This window comes from Miscanthus floridulus, chromosome 8, assembly GCF_019320115.1.
Source record: "Miscanthus floridulus cultivar M001 chromosome 8, ASM1932011v1, whole genome shotgun sequence".
In the NCBI taxonomy this organism is placed as follows: domain Eukaryota; kingdom Viridiplantae; phylum Streptophyta; class Magnoliopsida; order Poales; family Poaceae; genus Miscanthus; species Miscanthus floridulus.
This window is the reverse complement of record NC_089587.1, coordinates 212,937,197-212,963,678: the sequence shown is the minus strand read 5'-3', so window position 1 is coordinate 212,963,678 and position 26,482 is coordinate 212,937,197. Positions and strand designations below refer to the sequence as shown.

Genomic DNA, 26,482 nt, shown 5'->3' with positions numbered 1-26,482 from the left:
CCTCATTCGCTCGTGGGTCCGTCGAGCCATTTGAAACATGTGTTCGAGGTGACGAGGTATAGGCCGAACCCGCCCAGCAGAAGGCGACTTCCCAACCGTCCACAGTGAAGCATCGCGAATGAATTTGTTTCTTTTTCCGGCACTGCTCGTTGGAGCAGCGCCACGACGGATAAAGTCGACGATGTTTAGACGAGGGGAATCGCTGGCGTCCAGCCATCCGACGAGATATGATTTGGTCAGACGGTAACCTGGGCGCCCGGGCTTCGGTCGCCAGCCCGCGCCTGCCGCTGCGTTGTATCGCTGCTACATGGGCACATCTTTCCCCATCTATCTCGTCCCGCCTCGCACGCGTACCCCGCCCCCGTCCGCCACTCCTTACCCTTGACCCCCCCTCCTCTCTCTCTCTCCGCGCGGATGGGACCCGAGAGCTGTGATGAGGACGAGCACGCCCTGTCCGCCCATTCACGGGCCCCCGGCTCGCCGCGCCCCTTCTCCCGGCGTCCGGGGCATGTCCCCATGACTCTATAAACATACCTCTGAAACACGAAACACTTGCAACATGAAACCCTTGAATGCAACATACGTCTGAAGCAAATGAAACATTTAGATTATACACTTACAACATGTGTGTGAAGCATATGCAACATCTAGATAAAATATTTGCAACTCACAACATGAAAACACTTATTACAACATAAGACTGAAACAGCTGCAACATTTTGAACATACTCTTGCAACATATGTGTGAAACATATGCAACATCTAGATAAAAAACGCTTACAACATAGTCTGGAACAGATGAAATATTTTGAACAAACGCTTGCAACATGCCTTTGAAATACTTGCAACATGCCTCTAGAACATTTGCAACATATGCAACATACCGATCTTTACTTTTGCAACATCCATATGAACCACTTGCAACGTACCTCTATTGAAACATTTGAATTATAGCACTTGCAACATGCATCATATCCTGGTGCGGCCTCCTCCACCGTCTTGCATCGGGGTGTCGGTGCGCCGCAGCCATAGCAGGAGGCGATGCCGGAGGGCTTCCGCACCGGGGCCCGACGCTTCTTGCGCTAGCGGCCCCTGTTGGCATCGTCGGGCGGGGCAAGGAGCGGAGCAGGAGCAGCAACATTCAGGCGGACGCGCGGAACAAGAGCAGGAGCAGCGTTAGGAGCAGTGGGGCGGGCGCGTGGAAGAGGAGCAAGAGCAATGGGGCGGCATGACAAAGCAAGAGCCGGAGCGGGGGCGGCCGTGGTGCGGGGGTGGGAAACGATACGGCGGATGCGGCCGATGCGAATGAGGAAAACATCACTCTTTTTTTTATAAATTGTGTATGCCATTGCGATGGGAGCAGGCCTGTGGACGGATTCGCAGGCCTAGGAGCGTCCGGACAGACGGACGCGGAACGGACAACTGCCGGTGGAGCATTACCGTCAGATGAGATGTCCACCACGATGGATAAAGTCGATGATGTTCATGTTTGCTGAGATGAGATGTCCACCATAGATTTTCATTTACGCATGTTTGTTTCGAGTCTATCCGTGATTCATTACGGCGTAATCGGATACCGGCCTATTCAGATACGGCCCCGCCTCCTTGGCCGTAATCGCATCCAACTTCCCTCAACTCGTGTCTCCCAGCTAAAAGGCCACAAGCAGTAGGCTCTCAGTCCTCAGCGATCTTATCATCCATCCATTCGCCGTCTGTTCATTACGCTGACGCGCCATCTGTTCGTTGCCGCCGCCGTCATGCCAGTTCATGACTCGATTCATCTCCTGCATTCGTTCGACAAACAAAAGCAGACCCAGGAGCGAAGAAAGTGATGTTTCAGCCAACGGTACACTTCGGATTATCTCCCTTATTCCATTCCTTTACAGCTTACAACAAGAAATGCTTCAGTTTTTTTTCCTCCCTCGTGACAATGCAACGAACAAATAACTCAACAATGCCCTAGGTGGTACGCTACGGTACAAGGAAAAGGATTAACATTCTACAAAGTCTGTATCCTTTGGATCTGCGACTCAGCTTGCGAGTCGCTAGCGGGATTATCTGGAGTGTGCTCGCTGACAAAGCTCTCGATCTTATGAAGTGACTGCGAAGATGTTAAGAGTGTTATCTTCTAAAAAGCTGTCTGATGATATGTGGAAACTGGAAAGAGAAATGGTATTCGTGGTAAGCTTACCTCAATTGCGATATCAGTGGGTGTCAGCTTAGAGACATCATGGTGACCTTGTTTAGATGCAATCTCTGCAAATGCCAGGCACAGGTGTGTTAATCCACTGGAACTTGGAACAAAACTATAACCAAGTCTTATGAAGGACCATCTGATCATATAGTTTGCCAGATTATCCAGATGGGAATCTTACCCTCCATAGAAACCCTGACATCTGCATTTGCATAAGCATCACCCCTTTGCTCTGCAAGCATGCTGAGCTTAGAAAAGGCCTAACATAGAAGGAACCCAGTGAGTGATCCGTATTAGAACTAGCATAAAAAGTGTGATCATGCCTACAGATACCACAAGTAAAGGCCTGGAATCCAGGATAGGGCTTCAAAGATTAAGTGGATCTATGAGCAGTTCTTTGTCCAAATAGAATGGAAGAAACAGTTCCGTTTCACCAGCATGAAAGAAATTGAAGGAACAAGTAGCTACCATTGTGTATGGATCACCAGATGGTTGATCCAGAAGAGGACGAGAGGCAGTTCCCACTTTAGCAATACGCCTAGCAAGAGCATCCAAGGGCACATCTAACCAAACAGATAGTCCCTTCTTCATATATTTCCTGATAATGCAACGACAGGTCACAATACTGATTTAAAGAAAACAAAGCGACCCATTTAAAAGAAAGAAATAAAGTGAGCTCTAGATACCAGTTAACTGGTCGGATAACAGCACCACCTCCGGTGGCAACAACTAATCGTTGCATGGAGGACAAATCTCTCAAGACACTACTCTGCAAGGCATGAAACACAAAGAAAGGTAACATCATAAGCCAAAGCTTCCAACTCTGGGCATTAAGGAATAAAAAACAAACATTATAAATCAGAGAGAGTACTTGAGGATGTCAGTAAAGAATCGGTAACCATTACCTCATTATCCCGAAAGAAGGCTTCGCTATGAACCTTGAATATTTGGGCAACTGAAGGCATTCCAACAGCTTGCTCCACTAATTTGTCACTGTAAAACATAATTCAGAGCAACAAATCTCATCATCAGTACCTGTGCATCACAACATCCATAGAAACCTTCAACAAATTGCTAATTTACTTTCACAAAAAGACACAGACCTATCGAAGAACGAATAACCCAAGACTTCAGACATAATCTTCCCCACGGTACTTTTTCCAGAACCCATCATTCCTGCACACAAAACACTCACTCATCAATCATAAATTCAAATATGGCAGTTTCATCTAAAAGTGGACATTCTTTATAGCAATCGCAATATAGGAGGACGAGGACTAACCTACTAAGTAAATACACCTCCCGTTCAAGTAGAACAGGACTTCTTCTGATTTTCTCTGAAATCGTAGTACAATAACATTAGACCGGTACAAAAACACATGCACTCTCCATAGTAATTGTTGATCTGATCTTTTAGGAATCCAAGATCTTGGTCAATACCTTCAATAGGAGAGCTTCGTCAACGGAGTTATGCAAGTTTTCATGACCTGCACAGGGATAAGATCATAAAAAAATGTAGGGATACAAGCATGGGGCTCCATCTTCCTATTTTCCATTTTCCTATAATCCGAAACCCGATTGATTTATCAATTTCTGACAAATCAAACCACTCAAAAGGCATAGATCCTCCCCGCACCCCTAATAAGAGGAAAACAAAACTCCGGAAATCACTCGGAACCCATGGAACCAAACTACTTCATAAAATCCTACAGCCAAATCACACGTCAATTCCATGAAAGTCAACAAACATGACGAATCCAAACATGCCCCAATAGCATTGATTCGACTAGAGCGAACCGAATTCGCAACAAACGGAGTAAAAAAACGACAAGGAAGACAAAAAATGCGAAATCACGCCAATCTGACCACAATATGTGTAATGTAAAAAAAACAGAGAGGCGAAGAAGGGGCTGTACCACCGAACGATTTCTTCGCACGGAGCGGTGCGACGGGCTTGGACCCGCGAGCCCGCACAGCAACCGCTGCTCCCGACGGGTCAGCGACTCTCAGGCTGCCGCTGGGCGACTGTAGGCCGCCCCGGCGCCGGCCGGAGCCGAAGCCCGCCGCCCGCGTCTGCAGCGCCAGGCCCACGCCCCCCGCCTCCATTGCTCGCTCGCCGGACGCCGGGTGGTGCTCTGCTGCTGCTGCGAGGGGGGAGGGGACGCGGCGACTAGTCAGCTACGGCTCAATCTCAGCGCGATCCGGATGTCTAAAGAAGCAGAGGGAGGGCAGGGCGCAGGCGGCAGGTGGTAGCCGGTGGTGGTGGCGGAAATGGCCCCATTCGCTTGTGTTATACAAGTTTCTCAGCCGCCGGAACGGTATTTTTTTCTCTCCTCGGAACAGCGTTTTAGTTTATTCGTGGGACAGTAAAATAGCGACGGGCGTGCACCGGGCAGGACGCATCAGACGCTGCCGAGTAGTTGCGTATTTCGACCTCGAGTTTCCCTTTTTGCCCTTGGGCATTTGCTTTTGTTTACTGTTTTGTTCATTTGTTGTGATGGCTTAGGGGGTGTTTAGTTCGCGAAATGAAAATTTTTGAATGTCATATCGGATGTTTTGGAGACGTCGGAAGGAGTTTTTGATACTAATAAAAAAAACTAATTACATAGCTCGCCTGGAAACTGCGAGACGAATTTATTAAGCTTAATTAATCCATCATTAGCACATGTGTCGATGTTTCGTACAAGCACCGGCAAGTAAATTTATAGTAATGCGCGTTAGGCTCGGATGGTGCGCTAAAGGACACAAGATTTATACTGGTTCGGGCCGAATGTCCCTACGTCCAGTTTGTTGCTCGTGTTATTAGCACCGTGAACGATTCGTAGTAGGGGGTAAAAACGATCGAGAGAGGGACTAGTCCCAAGTCTCTGATGGAAGGGTTAAAAGGAGGTCAAGAGCTTAATAGCAGCTTGACTGTGTGTGTGTCTTGTCTTGTTTGGTCAAAAGTCCGTCCCTTTTATGAAGGAAGCGCCTCCCCTTTTATAGATGAAGGGGCTGGCTTTACAAGGGTGATGGCTTTAGGATGCGTACTCTACCTAGTCTTGTGGCTCATGTCTACTTGGTCTGGTTCTTCATTCTGATGAGTGCGAAAGAAGATAAGCGCCTACAATACTGTCGATGCCTCTGTAGAATGTTAGGTTGGTTACAGAATGATGCCCTACGCAGGGTATGGGCTGCAGTACAGTGGTTTTGACTTATGAGCCTCCCCCAGCCTTGCTCCGCACGCCTTCTGGTTCCTATGAGTCTTCGTCGGAGGGACGCGGGATCGAGGTCCGGAGTAGCGCCGTGGCCAAGGTCTTCTGACTTGATGGACCTGAGGGGTCGGAAAGCGGGCGCCGCTCCCTTGGGTCCATAGCGTGGTGGCGGAATATCCGTCGTTCGTGGAGATAGCAAATCCTTTTCTGGAGCGTAGCGGTTGTCGTATATCTTCGTCGGGTTCCGTGTCCCAGAGCTGAAGGCGGCGTCTACAACTCTACAGGGCGAGGAGCACGCACCTGTAATACCTTTCGGGCTCTACGGCGCCCAGAAGGGTCTAAAGCACCGGTCCCGTTGTTCCCTGGCAGTACTTTTCCTGCCAGGGCGCAGGGTATGGTCCTTGGAGCCATGGTTGACCCGAACGTCTTGTCTTGCCCTATACCCACCATCATGAGGGAACGAGGAGAAGTTGTCAGGTAAGATGAAACCAGTCTTTAGATATCGAGCTAGGCGAGGCTCGTTCCTGGCCGTCGGGTGAAGCAGAGACCAGTCCTTATCTCTTGGGCGAGACCGAGCCCACCCCTCCGGGGTCGGGCGAGGCGAAGTCTATCCCTCAGCCCTCGGGCGAGACCGAGCCCACCCCAAAGGCGTCGGGCGAGACGGAGACTAGCCCTGAGCCCTCGGGCGAGAAAGAGCTATCTCAAAGGCGTCGGGCAAGGCGGAGTCTATCCCTCAGCCCTCGGGCGAGACCGAGCCCGCCCCAAAGGCGTTGGGCGAGACGGAGACTAGCCCTGAGCCCTCGGGCAAGGCAGAGCTATCTCAAAGGCGTCGGACGAGGTGGAACCCAACTCCTGTCATTCGAGCAAAGGATGTTACGGCGCCCTTATCCATCTAGAAGTTTTTAACGTTCGGTGGTTATTGGTTCCACCTTCTGAGGTACCCCGGTATTAGGTCCTCGACAGTAGCCCCCGAGCCTCTAGGTGATTCGGATAGAACCATCTGGAGGGTGTTTTTGCTTTCGTCAGAGTTACTTTGCCAGAGGGTGCACGCGAGCGCACCCGATGGGTGTAGCCCCCGAGCCTCCGGGTGATTCGAGCAGGGTCACCCAGGGGGGTTGTATCGGACCCTTCGCGGGTAAGGCTGAAGGACTTAGTTTTTCGTCAACTGGATATTTTTTTGAGGGGTCGTGGTATCCCATTCGCGGGGATCTCATTCAGGGCTGACCTAACTGGGGCTTGACCGTGGACCGAGATCCCAGTAATACTTACGCCCTTGATTTTGGATCGTTCATGGACCCGTCCTTAGTTGGGCCGGTCGCCGAGCTTCTGGGCCCTAGGTGGGCTAAAGAGAGAAAAGTCTTCGTGACCTGCGTTTCCCAGATGGGTAGAGAGTCCAGATTCACCTAGGGAAGGCGAACCGTCCACCGTGATTTTTGGTGGGAGAGGATAGGGACTGTGGGCGCGTGTCCCGCGACGTGACGCGGCGGTGCGCGTGGTAGGCCCGGAGATCGAGGCGGACGGTTGCCCTTCTCGCGTTCGTCGCCCCTATAAAACCACGAAGTTCGCCCCTAGGGTTTCGTATTTCGCTCCCTTGCCTTTGCGTCTGAAACTTCCGCCGCCAATCGCCCCAGCCTCCTGCGCCCGCACCGCCACCGTCGACCGGCTTGCATCCGTGTTGCATCCGCCGTCAAGCTTGCGCCTACTCTATAGCCACCGTCGAGCTTGCGCCCACCTTTCTCCCCAATTGCTTTAATGGAGTTGTGGGGCAGATCTAGCATCACCTCACGACGTTTGGAGGACCTCGTCTGCCGTGGCCTTCTCCGCCCACTGTCCGCCATCCAGGAGTGGCTGTTACCTGGTGACGAGGGTGAGCCGGCGCTGCCCAAAGGGTATGTCGTTTCTTTCGCCATCTTCCATGAGTGAGGATTTGCGGTACCCGCGCATAGATTCCTTTGGGGGCTGCTGGATTATTATGAGGTGGAGCTGCAGCATCTAACTCCCAATGGGGTTCAACATATGGCGACGTTTGTTGCCCTGTGCGAGGGTTTCCTGGGGATCGATCCCCATTTCGATCAGTGGCTGTATTTATTTACCATTAGTTTGTCGAAGAGGAAGGTTGGGGGGAAGGATGTGAGCGTGCCGATGGGATGTGCCAGCGTTCATCTGTGCCATACCCGGTCGAGGGGTTACCCGTTCATGCATCTGGCGACCTCCAACAAGGGATGGCACTCGCAGTGGTTTTACGTCAGGGATGATGTGAGTGCCACCCTGCCGAGGTACACCGGGCACCTTATTGAAAAGGCTCCGGAGTCGTGGGCTTGGGGCGTCCAGTTCAAAGACAAGAAACACCTCTTCGACCTTCTTTCCGCCCTCCAAGCCCTGAAGGAACAGGGCGTAAAGGGGGTGGGGATTATTGGCGCCTATCATGCGAGGAGGGTGGCGCCGCTGATGGCGCGCGTGCTTCCCCTACATCGGATGATGCCCGGGATGTCGTTTGAGGGGACGGTGCTTGTTGACGAGGCGCTCCCTTTCTTGGAAGTGGCACAGCGCATTAAGGAGACGACAAAGCCGACGAAGGATTCCATAGGCGACGTCCTCGACATTGTGTATCCGGTGCCCGGACATCCCCCAATGTGGCCGGAGCCTGGGTTCTTCGAATTCGTAAGCCTTCTTCTCTCATGCTCTTTCTTTTTCCTGAATCTCCATTTTTTTTATACTCGCCTTCGTGACGTTGGAACCAGCCGAGGGGGCTAGTCTTCAAGGATAGTCCGGTTCCGCTGCCCAAGGACAAGGCTGTGGCAGCGGTGAATCAACTCATGGCCGAGCGGGACAAGAATGCAAGGGAGCAGATGAAGAAGAAGAAATGACTGAAGCAGGAAGCACGGGATCGGGGAGAGGACGTGAGCAGTGATGATGATGACGACGACGATGATGATGACGATGAGGTAGTCGTCGACGTGGATTGGGGCGTCCTAGAGGATGAGGACACGCTGACAAGTGCCCACCCATCCGTGCAGGGACCCTTCCCGTTTCACGCGGAGGGAAGTGAGTCGGTGAGGTCGGTGCAGGCCGGAGAGTCTGCCGCTTCGCATGGCGTGCCAACCGAGGATTGGTGGATGGGGGAAGGCGGGCCTGCCGCCGCCGACACCGAGGTGATGGTGGAGGGGAGTGGCTCTGGTGCCACGCCCCATGAGACGGTGGAGGGGAGCGGCTCTGGTGCCGCACCCCATGAGGTAAAGGAGATGAGTCCCCCTGCCGCAGAGCAGGGGATAGGCTTGAAACGGTCCTGCCCAGACGAGTCAGGGCAGGGATCTAGGGATCTGCCCCAAAATGCTTCCGCCGGCCAAAGGCGTCCACGTAAGTCGTTGGTTCCCCTGTTTTCATCCTTTTTTCTCTTTCTATTTTGATCTAATGGTTTTACCTTTGCGTAGGTTCTTGCGAACGGGTCACCCCCTAGGGCTGGCGCCCAAAAAGAGCCTCACCATACAGGCGGGATGGATGGCGCTGCTTGGCGTCGTCCCTGTTTCGGGCAGGAGCGGTGCCGATGTTGGGGCCACGTTGGCCGATCCGACGACGCCTGTGGTGGCGCCCGTGCCTTCGGTGGTTGCTGAGCAGGTGGCATCTTTCATGGTGGGCGTGGTACAGCCGGCCAAGGATCGGGTGATGCCGACGGAGGTGGTTGCGACCGCGCTGAGCCAGGCTCAGCCGGACGCTGCTACGGTGGTGCTTGAGGGCGCAGTGCAGTCTGTGCCACCGGGGGCCCAGGTGGATCCGCCCATGACGCTCGAAGCGGCCCAGATGGAGGAGGGTCTAGTCGGAGGGTCCTCGAGCATGGCGGTGGTGCCGCATAGGGTCAGGAGGGAGCCGCCCCTGGCCCCTTTGTCAGGAGGAAGCCGCTCCCCCGTGCGGGGGGAGCCGCCGCTCCAGTGGATGGCCGCCCAGGATCCGACGTCGGCTCTTTTCTCGCTCAATGATCATGCCGAGAGCATGGAACGGGAGGGTCTTAACGTCGGAATCTCGACCATGCTGGATGCCCTAGACCAGGCTAGAGGAGCCCTATGTGAAATCGTTGTTCCTACTACCCAGGTATTCGCTTAGTTTTCTTCTTTCTTCGCATGTTTTAGTGTTTTCATATTTCTGATACCAGTCTTCTTCCTCTTCAGATTCTTGTTGCTCGTAGTCGGAATAAATCCCGATTCCTCCGTGAGCAGAAGGCGGAGTGGGATCGGCTTTCCGAGGAGGCCCGGCTGCGAGCAGATATGGCCGCACAGCTTGCTGCCGCCTAGGAGCGGGAGGCCCAGGCATGTCAGGACACGGAGGAGGCCCATGGGATGTTTGAGGATTTGTCGGCGAGGTCAAAGCTAGATGAGGAGGAGATCGTCAGGCTCCAAAAGGAGTGAGACGAGCTGCTACAGAGGAATGACATGGCTAATGAGAAGGCCGGTGAGGTCCTAAAGGAGCTGGAGATGGAGTGGGACCTCAGGCGGAAGGCTAAGAGTAGGGCCACGGCCCTTCAGCAAAAGGTGGACGAGGATGTCGAGGTGGTCCGCTCTCTCTGGGCGGATCTCAGTGACGCGGTGAGCCAAAGGTTGAGCACTGAAAACGTCTCTGTCAAGCTAGAAAAGGAGCTTGCCCATGTACGAAGGACCCTTCAGACTAAGAGTGATGAGCATGATCTTCTGCAAGCTACGGTCGAGGTGGTCCTTGATGCCCTGAAGGTGGTGGAGCCGGTGGAGACCAGCCTGCTTGTGGCTCGTGCCGCAGGTATCACGGCGTGGGTGGGCCAACTTAAGGAAGATGCTTTTCACATCGGGATCACCTAGGCCTTCACCGTCGCCCATGCTCATTACGAGAAGGAGATCAACCTGAAGGTGATGAGCGAAGGTTTCTCACCTACCTATGAGGATGATGAGCTAGAGGCAATTGAGAAGATGGTGGCTCCCCTTGCGAAAAACCTAGCAGATAATCTGAAAGAAATGGTTCTCCCATCACGGGAGTAGTTAGTTGAATAATTTTGAGCACAACTTATATGTAATATGTGAACAAGTGTCGGTATTTTCGAGTCTGGACGTAGTTTCATGATTTTGCTTCATAATTTTGTTTTGTTTGATTTTTTTGCGATCTTACCAATCTGTTCCCCTGAATCTTGCCGCTGGTCTTGATGCGAGGAGATTGTTTTGAAAAAAGGAAGGGAGGTAGCCGTACCTTAACCAGCCCCCGAGTAAGGTATGACCCCCTACATTTGCTGGGGTCGGGGGTTACTAGAGATCGAAATGTTCAGATGAAATCCCATTCCGTGGTTTTTGTGACAGGGTCGGCGAAGTCCTTGGATGGCATTGCAATATTCCACGCTCTATCTTCCAACAGAAATCCCCAACTAGGGACTCTATGGGCTCAGCAAGGTAGGGCCTTCGAACCTGTGTCCCTGTATTGATCGGCTCGAGCCCCCGGGCCTTGTCAGGGTCTGATAGGGGTCGGCCGTAATTTGCGTGTTACCCCGTCCTCGATTTTTGCAATCGGAGGGGCTGAGTAAACGACACTTGCCTCGACGGCTCGAGTATCGCGCTCAATGAGCTCGCTAATGGGTACGTTCGTGTGGAATCTGGGTCCATCATTTGCTGATGGGGTCGGCAGAGCCCTCTGGTGGCACTCCACAACTTCTTAACCCGCCTCCCGGCAGATGCCCGAGCCGTTCGATAGGCTCAGGCGGCCCGATGGCCTCTTCTCGATGGAGATTTTGTGGGTTTGGCTCGGGGTTAGAATTGAATGAGAAAAGGTTGAGACGTCCCTATCCGCTTCTGAGCGGGGTTGGGCAGGGCCGCTGGGGCTCGTCTCAGTTATTTCTCCCTGGCTTTGTTCGGCATGAGGCGGCCTCGAGCCCTTCGCGGGCTGGCCTTCGAACCTCGGCCTGCTACCACCTATATCGAATGAGGCGACAGCCGTTTCGTGATGCGACACGAAGCGTTGGGATGCAATGTTTTGCATACGTAATGTTTGAATGTATAATTTAATCGAAATGAAGGCGGGGTCGGTAATGTTACCTTGGCGACATGAGTGACGGAAAGCTCCTGCCGGCCCATTCTAGATGTGTTCATGCGGGGTTTGGGCCATGATGTTTGCGACGAGGTTGGAGTAACCTGCATAAGAATCGATGTTCTTTGTTTTTTGTATCTCGATGGCGGTCCGAGCCGTTCGATTGACTTGGGTGACCTGACAGCTTCTCTTTTGAGGGAGATTCTATAGGCGGACTCCTCTGAACCCTTCTTGAGAAGGCAGATGTCGAAGCTGGAGATGCGGGGGGCGTTGAGTATGATTATTCTGGTGAACAGAAACATCGTGGCTATCGGGGCGTAGGGTCTGCTAGTTCGTCCAGTTTTACTCAAAGTTTTATGCTTGTATTTCGTGCCCCTGGTTTCAAGCATATGGAGGGGTCGGGTGAGGAGGATATCTAGACTGGTAGACACCCTCGGTAGCCCCCGAGTGATGTTCGTGTCCCCGCCGTCTGACGAGGTCGGAAGTTCGGTAATGAATTTTAACATGTAAAGTAAGAAGGCAGAGATGCTTATCTTTCTTTGGACGTTCGTTTGTCGTTTCTGTCGTCGGATCGTTTCGTGATCCTACATGGGGAGGCAGAGGGTCATCTGCCCATGTGGGCGCTTTAATTACCGCGTCCGAAGCGGGTCAGTGGCGGGCCATACCTAGGTAGTGTCTAGTTTGACCGGGGGGGGACACCTCATCGATCGGGGTGCGTCCCATCAGTTCCGGCGCGTCCCCTCAGGGGTCTATTAGCATTGATTTCGCATTTAAGGAGGGGAAGGGAGAGTTTTTCGTCCAACCTTTTGCCTTTCCTTAGCTGTGGCGTCTCCTCTTTAAATAGGGAGGGGGAGGGGAGTTCTCATCCCACCTCTTCTTCTACCTCTGAGCCGCCACCTCTCCCTCTTCCTTTCCGCCGAATGCGTTCGTGCGTCGCGGCGGTTCCTGAGTGAGGAAGAGTAATGCTAGAGAGAGAGAAAACTCACAAATCCGCTCGTGAATCTAGAGCGTGATGTCGAGCCAGAGGTCATCCAACATAGATGAGATGGTGCGTGCCGCCCTTGCTGAGGAGTCGCTGCTACCGAAGGAGAAGGAGCGCTGGTGGGCGCCGTACATTATTGACTTCGCCGTCGTTTGCTGTGTTCCTTCTTTGGCGGGAGGCATTTCCTGCCCTGACGACGTTGTCAGGGTTGTGGCTGGCGACGATGGCGTAGTCCCCAGATGCCCTGGCAGAGGCGTCGCTATTGGGGTTGCGGCTGACGACGATGGCATAGTCCCCGAATGCCCTGACGGAGGTGTTGCAGATGACGGCGCCTTCGAGGATCCCGCGAAGCGGCAGGATGTCGCCGATGGAGAGTGTGGCATAGTGGCCGTAGTAGACGAGCTGGTGAAAGGTCCTTGTTGGTTTTGGTAATTGAGTGACAACCTAGGTGGACTAATTGTGTTTATGTGAGAAACACAGGTGATTAGTCCACAGGTACATGTGTGTGAGCAACATATGCCATGAAGGTGAAAATGGCTTGGAGATGTTGCAAAGCTCACACATGTGATGATGAAGGAGCTTAATGCACATGAGACATGACATTGAGTCATGCGATCAAGGTGGAGAAGATCAAGACAAGACTTGGCTTGATGGACCGGTTGCAAGCGTGAAGGGCAAGTCGAAGGCTTTGGAGTGATGGACCGCGTGGCGGTGAAGCTTGAGCAAGACTTGGCGCCGATGGACGATGGCAACGGTGAAGAGCAAGTAGGGTCAAGATCGATGAACCAATATGATCATGTGATGATATGAAGTGGATCATATCATTGTTGATCGTGTTGGTGCATGTGTTGCATCGACATTGGAGGAGATGGAATGGAATGCGCAAGGCAAAGGTATAACCTAGGGCATTTCATTTCACCGGTCATAGGTGTGTAGAGAAGTTTATGACTGGGTTTAGGATAGATGGCCGTACTATCAAGAGGGGCAAACTTGTTTGCATATCGGTCATCTAGTGCCACTCGAGTGATCTAACTTTGCATGGTCGCTAGGATCGAGTGGCGTGGCAAGTTGAGTGGCTAACATCCTTTGGGAAATGATTGTGAAAAGCTAACACACATACACATTGTGGTGTACACTTGGTGGTGTTGGCACATTTACAAAGGAGCTCGGCGGGATTCGGCGCTTTCGGGAAAATGGAATGCCTATTTTCTATTGCGCCGGATGCAAGTTCTTGGTGGTTAGCACATTGGAGCAAGGGTGAAGAAGTTAGAAGTGAAAACGAGTTGGTCGCGAAGATGCCGGCGTCGGTCAACTGACCGGACGCTGGATCTGAATGCACCGGACGCTGGAAGGCTGCGTCCAGTCAGGCTGACGTACGGTGACGCAGTAGCTGGAGAGTGACCGGACGCTGGCTGCGTCCGATCGCATTCGACCGAACGCGTCCGGTCATGCTTGGGAGCTTACTGGAAATGACCGGACGCTGGGGGTTCAGTGTCCGGTCAGTTGAGTGCTGCTGCGTCTGGTCAGGTCAAGTGACCGTTGGAACCGAGACACGTGGTCGTCTGTGAGCGACCGGACGCTGAGGTCCAGCGTCCGGTCAACATGACCGGAGCGTCCGGTCAGCCCGACCGTTGCCCAGTGAAGGGGTAACGGCTAGTTTAGCCCTTGGGGCTATAAATAGAAGTGGCCTTCGGCCATGGCTGGAGGGGAGCACCTCAAGGGACTTAGTGTCCATGCTTGTGAGTGCTTGGGAGCCCTCCATCACACATATACTTGATAGTGATCATTCGATTGTGTGAGTGAGCGATTCTAGTGCGATTGCATCGTGAGGTTGCATCGAGTGGCACTAGGTGATCGAGTTGCGAGCCGGTGGTGCTTGTTACTCTTGGAGGTTGCCACCTCCTAGACGGCTTGGTGGTGGTCTCCGTCGAAGCGCGCAAGAAGCTTGTGCGGCGCTCCGGAGAAGTGCTTGTGAGGGGCATTGTGCTCGCCCTGCGGGAGTCGCGAAGAGCAACTCTAGTAAAGCGTGTCATTGAGCTACCCTCACTCAAGGGGTAGGTTCTTGCGGCGCCCGACGTGCGGGCTTAGCGGGTGATGCTAATTAGCCGCCGAACCACCAAGTGAGCGGTCGACACAACGGGGACTAGCGTGTTGGCAAACATGTGAACCTCGAGAGAAAAATCATCGTGTCAACTTTGTTCTTCTCGTTGGTTTGCATCCCCATTACACAAGCTTGCAATTACTTTTATACATATTAAGCTTGTGTAGTTGCTCTTGTAATTAGATAGCTTGTGTAGCTTGCTAATTACCTTCTTGCTTGTGTAGCATAGAAGTAGCTCCCTTGCGTGGCTAATTTGGTTTTAGTAACCTTGTTAGTCACATTGCTTAGTTTGTGTAACTAAGTATTTGCACTCTCTAATTAGGCATTGGTTGCCTTGTTATTGAGCATTGCTAGTGAGCTTAGTTAGCTTTGTGCTTTTGCTTACTAGCATGTGTAGGAGCTCCCTTGTTGTTTAAAGTACTAGTGGCATAGGTTTGTGTGACCTTGCTCCTAGAATTGTTTAGGAGAGCTCTAGCTAGCCCGGCACCTTTGTTGCTTAATTGTTATCTTTGCAAGGTGCTAGTGAACATATATAGTGGGGTATAGTCTTGGCTAGACCGATAGTTTTAATTCCGCATTTGTATCGGTTAGCCGACGCAATTAAGTTTTAGAAAAGACTATTCACCCCCCCTCTAGTCGCCATCTCGACCCTTCAGCTGGCCCGTGTACACGCCCCGGGCGTCGCCGATGGAGAGCGTGGCGCGACAGCCGCAGTAGACGAGCTGGCCCGTGTACACGCCCTAGGCGTCGCCGATGGAGAGCATGGCGTGGCGACCGTAGTAGTACTTGTAGTAAAGCTAAGTAGAGACTGTAATTGAATAATTTTGTGGGGAAGTCCCCGAGTAAACAGTCCTCTGAATTTACAAGTATATTAGTCCTTTTTGTAATAAAATCACTTTGTAAGTGGCGAATTTGTGCAAAAAATGAACAAATTTTCATCTTTTGCTTATGGCAAGCAATTTTTTATCTTTCTCTTTTTTGTAGAAACAGTTTTAGTGCCCTTCGACCCTTCTCACGGTCTAAGTCGTAAGAAACTAGGAACGTGGGTGAACTAATTCTGATTGAGCTGGTGAGCAAAGAGGTTGCAGCCGCTGGGGCGTGGGTCTCCCGCAGTCCTACCAGTTGTATTCAGAATTTGTTCCCAAAATCTTAGCCCTTAGGACTTGTTTATGAGAAGAATGGAAAACTTAGAGAATGTTTATAAATATAACATAGGAGGTTTTTGCAAGCGTAATACTTGTATTACTCATGTCAGCCCCCGAGTGAGGTCTGACCCCTTGTGATTTGCAGGGGTCGGAAGTCACTAAGGATCGAGGTTTTGTAATGACAAAAACTGATAAGGAAGAGTATACGCTTATTTTAAGGGAAAAAATGACATAGCTGCTCAATGTTCCAGGCGTTGGTGAAGACCTCGCCGTTGATGGTTTTCAACCTGTAGGCGCCCGGGCGAAGTACTTCCGTGATGACGTAGGGCCCTTCCCAGGGCAGGGAGAGTTTGTGGCGGTCCTTGTTGCTCTGCACAAGGCGAAGGATGAGGTCCCCGACATTGAAGGCTCGACCCCGTACCCATCGGCTGTGGTACCATCGCAACGCCTGCTGGTACTTAGCTGAATGGAGGAGGGCAATGTCACGGGCTTCATCTAGCTGGTCCATGGCGTCTTGGTGAGATGCCTCGGCCCCCTGTTCATCGTATGCTCTGATTCTTGGTGCTCCATAGTCGAGGTCCGTTGGGAGAACGGCCTCGGAACCATAGACCATGAAGAAGGTGTGTAGCCGGTGGTCTGGCTAGGAGTTATCCTTAGGCTCCAGAGCACGGCCAGGAGCTCAGCGAGCCAGTGCGCGCCGAACTTGTTCAACCAGTTGAAAATTCTAGGTTTGAGGCCTTGAAGGAGCATGCCGTTTGCGCGCTCGACCTGCCCGTTCGTCCGAGGGTGTGCGACAGCTGCCCACTCGATCCGGATGTGTTGTTTATCACAGAATCGAATGAATTTCCTATCGGTGAACTGCGTGCCGTTGTCTGTGATGATGGAGTTTGGTACTCCAAAGCGATGGATGATGTCGAGGAAGAATAGCACAGCTTGCTCAGATTTGATCGTGGATATTGGTCGAGCTTCAATCCATTTTGTAAACTTGTCTATCGTGACAAGTAGGTGGGTGAAGCCCCCGGGCGCCTTTTTGAGTGGCCCAACCAGGTCAAGCCCCCAGACCACGAAGGGCCATGTGATGGAGATCATCTGGAGTGCCTGGGCTAGGAGGTGAGTCTGCCGAGCATAGTACTGACACCTCATAGGTGCGTACAATTTGCTTGGTATCGGATACTGCTGTGGGCCAGTAGAAGCCTTATCGGAATGCATTCCCAACTAAGGTCCTTGGTGCGGCATGATGACCGCAGACTCCACCGTGGACATCACTTAGCAGAAGTTTTCCCTGTTCGCTAGGGATACAAAGTTGTAGAATCCCAATGTGACTCCTTTTGTAGAGTTCGCCCTCTACAAGAATGAAGGATTTGGCGCGTTGTGCTAGCCATTGGGCTTCCGTCTTGTCCACTGGTAGTATGTCGTGGAGGAGGTAGAGCGTTCTCCAGTCATCGGGAGGGTTGGACTCCGCTTCTAGGGCCTCTTCAGGCTCCATAACCTCGGGGTCGGGCAGAGCAGTTGGTGGATCGGCCCCTGGGGTTGGACTAGATGGGCCATCATCGGCTTGTTCCGACCCCGCGTAGCGTACCGAGGGTTTGTGTTGATCGCTAGAAAAGACGCCTGCCGGGACTGGCTCTCGGCCGGACGCTGCTTTCGCGAGCGTGTCGGCTGCTTCGTTGAGGTGCCTTGGGATGTGATTGAGTTTGAGGCCGTCGAATCTGTCCTTCAGCCGTCGGACTTCTTGATAGTATGCCTCCATCTTGGCGTCGTGGCAGCATGACTCCTTCATGACCTGGTTGACGACCAGCTGGGAGTCGCCCCTGACATCGAGGCATCGGATGCCCAGCCCGATGGCGATTCATAGGCCGTAGATGAGTGCTTCATATTCTGCAGTATTGTTTGATGAGGGGAAATGGAGCTGAACCATGTACCTCATGTGGACCCCGAGGGGAGATACGAAAACTAGTCCTACTTCGACGCCCTTCTTCATCAGTGATCTGTCGAAGTACATTGTCCAGTACTCTTAATCGATGACTGCTGGTGGCATCTGGACCTTGGTCCACTCTGCGATGAAGTCAGCCAGTACCTGAGATTTGATCGCTATTCGGAGGCATAAGAAATGCCCTGATCCATCAGCTCGAGCGCCCACTTTGTGGTTCTTCCCGTAGCGTCATGGCTACGGACGACCTCGCCGAGGGGGAACGATGTCACTACTGTTACAGGGTGTGACACGAAGTAGTGGCGTAGCTTCCTCTTGGTGATGAGGACGGTGTAGAGGAGTTTCTGGATTTGAGAGTAGCGGGCTTTGGAGTCAGATAACACCTCGCTGATGAAGTATACAGGGCGCTGCACCTTGAAGGCGTGCCCCTCTTCCTCTCGCTCTACCACTAAGGCAGAGCTAACCACTTGGGTGGTGGCTAATATATATAGTAGGAGGGATTCTCCGTTGCATGGAGGAACTAGGACCGGAGGTTTAGTTAAAAATCGCTTAACCATGTCAAGCGCCTCCTGAGCCTCGGCAGTCCACTCGAAGCAGTCAGATTTCTTCAAGAGTCGATAAAGGGGGAGTCCTCGTTCGCCGAGGCATGAAATGAATCGGCTAAGGGCAGCCAGGTACCCTATGATCCGCTGAACCCCCTTTATGTTTTGGATCGGGCCCATCCTTGTGATGGCTGATATCTTCTCCGGGTTGGCTTCGATGCCACGCTCGGAGACGATGAAGCCGAGCAGCATGCCCCTCGGGACCCCGAAAACACATTTTTTGGGATTGAGTTTGATGTCATTTGCCCAGAGTTTCGCAAAGGTTTGTTCAAGGTCGGCGACAAGGTGGTCAGCTCGCTTGGACTTGACTACGATGTCATCGACATAGGCCTCAACGGTTCGCCCGATGAGGTCTCCGAAGCAATTGAGCATACAGCGCTGGTAAGTTGCCCCAGCATTCTTCAGACCGAACGGCATTGAAATGTAGCAAAATGATCCAAAGGGGGTGATAAAAGATGTCATGAGCTAGTCGGACTCTTTCATTGCGATTTGGTGGTAGCCGGAGTATGCGTCAAGGAAGCAGAGGGTTTCGCACCCTGAGGTGGAATCGACTATTTGGTCTATTCGTGGCAAAGGAAATAGATCCTTTGGACACACCTTGTTGAGGCTAGTGTAATCGACACACATTCTCTATTTCCTGCTCTTTTTTCACACAAGAATGGGATTTGCTAACCACTCTGGGTGGTATACTTCCTTAATGAATTCTACGTCCAGCCGTTTGGCTATCTCCTCACTGATGGCCCTGCGTTTATCCTCGTCGAAGCGGCGTAGGCGTTGCTTCACCGGCTTGGAGCCTAGGAGGATTTGGAGAGTATGCTCGGTGACCTCCCTTGGGATGCCTAGCATATCCAAGGGTTTCTACGCAAAGATGTCTTTGTTGTCGTGGTGGAAGTCGACGAGCGCGCTTTCCTATTCAGAGGAGAGCGCGGTCCCGATACAGACTTTTTTGCCCTCAGAGTTGCTGGGGTCCAAGAGGACCTCCTTGGGTCCTTCCGTCGATTCGAATGACCCAGATGACCTCTTTGCATCGGGCGCCTCTTCAACAACCTTCTCCCTGAGGGTGGCGAGCTCTTCGGAGGCGATGACTACGGATGCGTGTCCGCAGCATTCGACTTCGCACTCGTAAGCGCGCTGGAAGGAGGTGCCGATAGTGATGACCCCGCGGGGGCCTGGCATCTTCAGCTTAAGGTACGTATAATTGGGGACGACCATGAACTTCGCGTAGCATGGTCGTCCCAGAATGGCGTGGAAAGTCCCCGGGAGCCCCACTACGTCGAAGGTGAGGGTCTCAGTCCGGTAATTGGACCGATCCCCAAAAGTGACGGGCAGATCGATCTGCACCAGTGGCACGGCTTGCCTACCAGGCACGACGCCATGGAAAGGTGCTCGAATGGGATGGGGGTTTGTTTGGTCGATGCCCATCTCGTCGAGCGTCTTGGCGTACATGATGTTGAGGCCACTGCCTCCGTCCATCACTACTTTTGTGAGCTGCTTTGGACCGACGATTGGATCGACGACAAGTGGGTGCCTTCTTGGGTGTGGGACGGCATCCAGATGGTCAGTCCGGTCGAAGGTTATGGCAGATTCCGACCACCGGAGGAAGGCAGGCGTGGTCGGTCCGGCTGTATAGACTTCACAGCGCGCGACCTTCTGGCGGCGCTTGGAGTCATAGGCCGTTGATCCTCCGAAGATCATGAGGGCGCCGGTCGGCATTGGGAAGGCATCGTCCTCCTCCTCTGCGTCGTCTGTGGTGGGAATAGGTTCCTTCCCCTGCTCCCCTTTATTAAGGCCCCTGGACAAGTATTTGCGCATGAGGCCACAATCCTTGTATAGATGCTTGGCCGGGAAGGTGTGGTTTGGGCATGGCCTCTCGATCATTTTCTCGAAGTGGTTCGGAGTGCCCTCCGTGGGCTTTCGGCCACCTTTGCGGTCGACAGCGGCCACGAGTGAGTTGTCGCGTCATTGCTTCTTACTTTTCCTTTTGGCGGGATAGTTGGAGGCGCCTTCGTCGGTGTCCTCGTCCCTCCTCGTCTTTCCATTGGAGCGATCGAAGATGGCTCCGACCGCCTCCTCTCCAGAGGCGTGACTGGTGGCGATGTCCAGGAGTTCCTTGGTAGTCCGTGGGCCCTTACGTCCTAGCTTGTGGACTAGGGATTCACAGGTTGTCCCGGATAGAAAGGCTCCTATCACGTCGGCATCGGCGACGTTAGGGAGCTCGTTGCACTACCAAGAGAAGCGCCGGATGTACCCGTGGAGGGTTTCATCGGCCTTCTGGCGGCAGTTCTTGAGGTCCCATGGGTTTCCAGGGCGTTTGTACGTGCCCTGGAAGTTGCCCACGAAGATCTCCGTCAGATCCGCCCAACTTTGAATGGCATTGGACGGTAGGTGCTCCAGCCATGCTTGCGCCGAATCGGCCAAGAATAGCGGGAGATTGCGAATAATGAAATTGTCATCACTCGCACCACTGGCCTGACATGCAAGCCGATAGTCCTCGAGCCAAAGCCCGTGATTTGTTTCGCTAGAATATTTAGGGATGTTGGTAGGTGGTCGATACCTTAGGGGGAACGCAGCGTTGAGGATGTGTCGACCAAAGGCCTAAGGACCTGGCAGGCCGAGGCTTGGGCTTCGATCCTCGTTGCTGTCATAGCGTCCGCCACGTCGGGGATGGTAGCCGCGGCGTGCTGCTTCTCCATCATCGCTGTGGGCGCGTTTCTGAGCGTCGATGATACTGCGTACGTCGCGGCCATGGCCGAGGCTTTGATGCACTGGGACGGTAGAGGGCTGCCTGCCGCCTGGCGGTGTTTGGTGAACGGACGCGTCCTTGGTGGGATGCACTGAGGGCATGCGCTGGCTGGTGTCGGGTTCGCATCGTCGAGACAACAAACTTTTCGCCTACTGCGCCGTCGCACGCTCGAGCAACGTGCGAATTTCTCGGTGGGCGCGGCGATCCTCGGACGTCGTGGCCTTCGGAAGGCCATGCAGCAAGGCGGTTGTTGTAGCGATATTCTAGCTTGCTCAGGCAAAGTGAGGAAGGGTCCCATCGTTGGTGAGGATCCTTTGGTGTACGGTGCGGGCCGTGGCGCATGCGCGCCCCCCGTCTTTGCGGCGTTCAATCTCGCGATTGATGTCCGCGTACTCCCGGATGAGCCCTTGCCCGACCTTATCGATTTCTTGCTGACGGGCCCTCAGCTGCTCCATCCTTAGGCGAGATGGGGCTATCGTCTCTTCCCCGGATCTATCGTCAGGGTTGTTTGTCAGGGTAACCTCTTCCCCGGAGACACTTTCGACGTGCCCTTCGGGGGTCTACGTCATGAAGCATTCCCGGGAAGGGTGGTGGCTCCCCCTACTAGAGTCTAAGCTGGAGAGCGATCCTGGCTCCTCATTGAGGAGCCCGTAGAGAGTCTCCGTATCATGCTCAATTGCCCCCACGAACTCGATGTTCGTGGGTGACTGAACCACACGTAGTGCCAGAAGGTGGCCAGCAGTCACCGCAGCGTTGCGGAGACCGAACGGAAACACTATCGGGGCGCTCCGTATGGGGCCTTTCGGAAATAGGGCGACGTTGCGTGAGGCCTCCCTTGATGACTAGGGTTCAAGGGAGTTGCCCGGTGGGCCCTCAAGCCTTAGACGGCTGAGGTTGATGGAAGAGAGAGACTGTGCGGCTGTGTGAGTCAGCGCTAGCTCTCCTCCTAGTGTGACGATGAAATCTAGGTTGCCGAAACGCACATGTGCGCCTGGGGCCCAACTGATTGAGTGGGTGGCCATCTGAGGCCTGATTTGGAACGCGCAAGTCCCCTACCTAGCGCGCCAACTGTCGGTGTTTTGTACAAGCACCGGCAAGTAAATTTATAGTAATACGCGTTAAGCTCGGATGGTGCGCTAAAGGATACAAGATTTATACTGGTTCGGGCCGAATGTCCCTACGTCCAGTTTGTTGCTGCTCGTGTTATTAGCACCGTGAATGGTTCATAGTAGGAGGTACAAACGATCGAGAGAGGGACTGGTCCCAAGTCTCTGATGAAAGGGTTGAAAGGAGGTCAAGAGCTTGGTAGCAGCTTGACTATGTATGTGTGTGTCTTGTCTTGTTTGGTCAAAAGTCTGTCTCTTTTATGGAGGAAGCGCCTCCCCTTTTATAGATGAAGGGGCTGGCTTTACAAGGGTGAGGGCTTTAGGATGCGTACTCTACCTAGTCTTGTGGCTCACGTCTACCCGGTTTGGTTCTTCATTCTGATGAGTGCGAAAGAAGATAAGCACCTACAATATTGTCGATGCCTCTGTAGAATGTCAGGTTGGTTACAGAATGCTGCCCTGCGCAGGGTATGGGCTGCAGTACAGTGGTTTTGACTTATGAGCCTCCCCCAGCCTTGCTCCGCACGCCTTTTGGTTCCTATGAGTCTTCGTCGGAGGGACACGGGGTCGGGGTCCGGAGTAGCGCCGTGGCCAAGGTCTTTTGACTTGGTGGACCTGAGGGGTCGGGAAGCGGGCGCCGCTCCCTTGGGTCCATAGCGTGGTGGCGGAATATCCGTCGTTCATGGAGATAGCAAATCCTTTTCTGGAGCGTAGCGGTTGTCGTATATCTTCGTCGGGTTCCGTGTCCTAGAGCTGAAGGCGGCGCCTACAACTCTATAGGGCGAGGAGCACGCACCTGTAATACCTTTCGGGCTCTGCGGCGCCCGGAAGGGTCTAAAGCACCTGTCCCGTCGTTCCCTGGCAATACTTTTCCTACCAGGGCGCAGGGTATGGTCCTTGGAGCCATGGTTGACCCGAACGTCTTGTCTTGCCCTATATCCACCATCATGAGGGAACGGGGAGAAGTTGTCAGGTAAGATGAAACCAGTCTTTAGATATCGAGCTGGGCGAGGCTCGTTCCTAGCCGTCGGGTGAAGCAGAGACCAGTCCTTATCTCTTAGGCGAGACCGAGCCTGCCCCTCCGGGGTCGGGCGAGGCGGAGTCTATCCCTTAGCCCTCGGGCGAGACCGAGACTGGCCCAAAGGCGTCGGGTGAGACGGAGACTAACCCTGAGCCCTCGGACGAGGCAAAGCTATCTCAAAGGCGTCGGGCGAGGCGGAGTCTATCCCTCAGCCCTCAAGCGAGACCGAGCCCGCCCCAAAGGCGTCGGGCGAGACGGAGACTAGCCCTGAGCCCTCGGGCGAGGCAGAGCTATCTCAAAGGCGTCGGGCGAGGCGGAGTCTATCCCTCAGCCCTCGGGCGAGACCGAGCCCGCCCCAAAGGCGTCGGGCGAGACGGAGACTAGCCCTGAGCCCTCGGGCGAGGCAGAGCTATCTCAAAGGCGTCGGGCGAGGCAGAACCCAACTCCTGTCATTCGAGCAAGGGATGTTACGGCGCCCTTATCCGTCCAGAAGTTTTTAACGTTCGGTGGTTATTGGTTCCACCTTCTGGGGTACCCCGGTATTAGGTCCCCGGCAACATGTTAGTACTGTAGCACTTATGGCTAATCATGGACTAATTAGTCTTAAAACATTTGTCTCGCGATTTCCAACAAAACTGTACAATTAGTTTTTTTCGTCTATATTTAATACTCCATGCATGTGCCGCAATATTCGATGTGATAGTTTGGGATGAAAATTTTTGGAAACTAAACCAGGCCTTAAGTAGTTGATGCCCTGCCCTGGCTGCGCCTAGAGCCACACGTTTATATTGTGAAAAATCATTTAGCTTCATTTATATTTATTGATGGATTGTTCTCGTGTAGTTACATGTCACCGGTATTAATTATTTTTTATAAATATATAAAAAGAGATATATCGATCGAGATTTCCAGAGTTACTTATAAGGCCGAGGACATAAGGGTTGGCATAAAAAGATGGGTATTGCCACCTACACCTAGCATTTCAAGGATCCTCAGTGTTCCAAAACGCAGCGTTGAAATGAATTTGGATCGGAGCGTGTTTGTTACCAGTATTGGTGAAAAATATTTTATACAATTGCATATGAAGGTTGGAATTCCTCAGTTTATCCGGTTCAAATGGGTATTTTAGTCAAGGATGCACGGTGGGTTAGTTGGGGATCTAGCTAGTACAGGAGTACGTAGCTGAGTCAGAGTCACCTACCGCTGGGGTGCCACGTCAGACAGATGTGGCTGGTGGGAAGAATCGTGCGGTGGACTGATGCGGAATCGATCCAACATGCGGGAGAAGATCGTGGGCCGTCGTCCCGTGCTTTTTGATATATCCGCTTGTTGGGACTGGAATTTGTACTTTTTGTATAGTATAGTTTTTAAAAGCAAAGTTTTCAGCTTCTAAAAAAAAAGCAAAGTTTTCAGGGAAAAAAGGACAGTAAAACTCACATCTTCCCCAGTTCTATTTTGGAAGTAAGCCCCTCAAAATATATTACTGGGAAATCAAGCATCTGCCTTTTTCTTTCGAGATAAAGATTGGGAAATTCAATTGTTTTGAGACAGGAGCAGTAGATTGATGACCGTCAATAGAAACTTAGATAGACTTGCCAGTCTTAGCAAGGACTGCGGCATCATTAAATATTCTAGTTAAAGATCACGAGGGGCATAGGAGAAACGGAAAACACTAACACCATATATTCCATATGATTGTTGCACTTTGTGGAGAAAAGTCTAAACAAAATGCAACGGGATAGTAACTCGTAAATGCTTGTTTCCTGCTAACTTAAACGACCAGCCGAAACATCATCTTAAGCCACCAACCACACAACTCCTGCTAATTTAAACGGCCAGACGAAACATCATCTTAAGGCATCGTTCGCTTTGCTGAAAAAAAAGTCAAAACATAATTTCCATTGATTTATTGTGAGAGAAAAATACTGTTTAGATTGAAAAAAAAAACTGAAAAATACAGATTATAAGAGAAGCGAGTGGGCTTGCTTTTGGCCTGGTCAGAACCATCTCTTCAGAGTGACAATGCCATCCCATCCCATCACGGCATCACGCCAGTCGCCACCAACCAAACAAATGCGTTGAACACTGTAAGAAAATATGATAATAACTCAACCAGCCATTCAGGCAGAGGAAGCAGCCAAATGGTTAAAAAAAAAGAATCTGGCCGCAGACTTTGATTTGATTACGAGCATGACGCGAGTGGTTTCGGCGAATCTCCTTTAATCTTTTTTTTTTGTGTGTGTGAACAAATCTGCTTTATCTTTGATCCTTGCAGTTGCAGGGAAAGAAGTCTTAAAAGGATAGTTACTGCAGCCCGTTGCTGTCACTCGATAACATGGAATGACCGTCACTTGGCAACGAAACAGACCATATTTCTGACTAGTCTGGGCCTTTTAGCTTCTCTCACGAGTCATGACAGCGGCACAATAATATCTTACAGCTTTCACATCGACTCCCCTCGGTTTATTTTACCCAATTGAAATCTGAATATATTCATCTGCGGACATGTGTTGACTGTGGAGCGGTATGAACATTTCCGACTTGCATGCGTGACTTCACACCGGTCAAGGGATCCGGCTAGCCAGTGTGTGGAAAAGACGAAGATGAGACCTGAGAGCACAGTCAAGGGATCCGTCAAGAAATGAGCAGTTTCGTGCCGCTCATTAGTGAATAGGACAGCGGCCTTTTACACTTTGGTGGGTAATAAAGAAAGAGAAGTTAAGCAAATAAATACAACTACTCCCTCGCCTGCAAAGTTGTAACGAGATAAACTGAATTATTGAGCTCCAGCTATGCAAACAGCGTGGAAGACTGTTGCATACTTGCATAGATCGACCCTATAGCATAGCAGGTTTTTTTTTTAGAAACTATACTACTATAGCATAGCAGGTGGTACCGTGGCATGGGCATAGGCGGATGGCACTCAGCCTGCTTGTTTGGCCGTGGCTTGTCGTAAACGATCGTAAATTTTCAGTCGAAACAGTATTTTTCTCTCACATAAATCAGCCAGCAGTACTTCTTCATAAACCAGTAATAATATGAATCAGCCAAACGAACAGGCTGCGATTGCCAGCGAAAACGTGATGAATAAAAGAGAAACCTGGGCCCTGCGCGGCTGCCCATGGAGCAAGACTCTTCAAATGCACTGTGTCCCGAGATTCTCCAGCTGCCCGGTGCATCACCGATTAAAGGATGGCGCGCCCACGGATTTGTGAAATCGGATGCATGTGGTGCTGAGTCCCGGGACGACGCGATTTCTAGAGCACACGTTCATTTGTTCCAGCTGCTCTCTTTGCGTCGACACAATCTTCTGACAATTAAATTTTGAGAGATCGCGTTCCCTAACGGCCTAACCTCTATCATGGACGACTCAGATGATAGTTCAGTTATACGCCAGATGATTGCTACACAGGGTTCGCAGGTGTGAAGGA

At 52.2% G+C, this 26,482-nt stretch overlaps 1 protein-coding gene and 1 pseudogene across 1 annotated transcript; both read right to left on the bottom strand.

Moving 5' to 3' along the window:
• The window catches only part of LOC136470598 (uncharacterized), a 156,759-nt pseudogene that overhangs the window by 60,699 nt on the left and 69,578 nt on the right, over nucleotides 1-26,482 (bottom strand).
• LOC136474856 (shikimate kinase 1, chloroplastic) lies at nucleotides 1,412-4,335 on the bottom strand. Its single transcript, XM_066472426.1, has 10 exons — nucleotides 4,111-4,335; nucleotides 3,635-3,681; nucleotides 3,477-3,531; nucleotides 3,298-3,370; nucleotides 3,100-3,187; nucleotides 2,881-2,963; nucleotides 2,663-2,792; nucleotides 2,376-2,454; nucleotides 2,192-2,256; nucleotides 1,412-2,101 (listed from the first exon to the last, which is right to left on the bottom strand). The coding sequence occupies exons 1-10, from the start codon at nucleotides 4,298-4,300 to the stop codon at nucleotides 2,000-2,002; spliced, it is 912 nt and encodes a 303-aa protein (XP_066328523.1). The 5' UTR covers nucleotides 4,301-4,335; the 3' UTR covers nucleotides 1,412-1,999.

Coding starts and splice junctions, on each gene's coding strand:
- LOC136474856 (XM_066472426.1), bottom strand. CDS start 4,300: ATGGAGGCGGGGGGCGTGGGCCTGGCGCTGCAGACGCGGGCGGCGGGC. Junction 2,964..3,099: donor CCTTCTTTCGGGATAATGAG/GTAATGGTTACC, acceptor CATGCCTTGCAG/AGTAGTGTCTTGAGAGATTT. Junction 2,102..2,191: donor CCACTGATATCGCAATTGAG/GTAAGCTTACCA, acceptor ACATCTTCGCAG/TCACTTCATAAGATCGAGAG.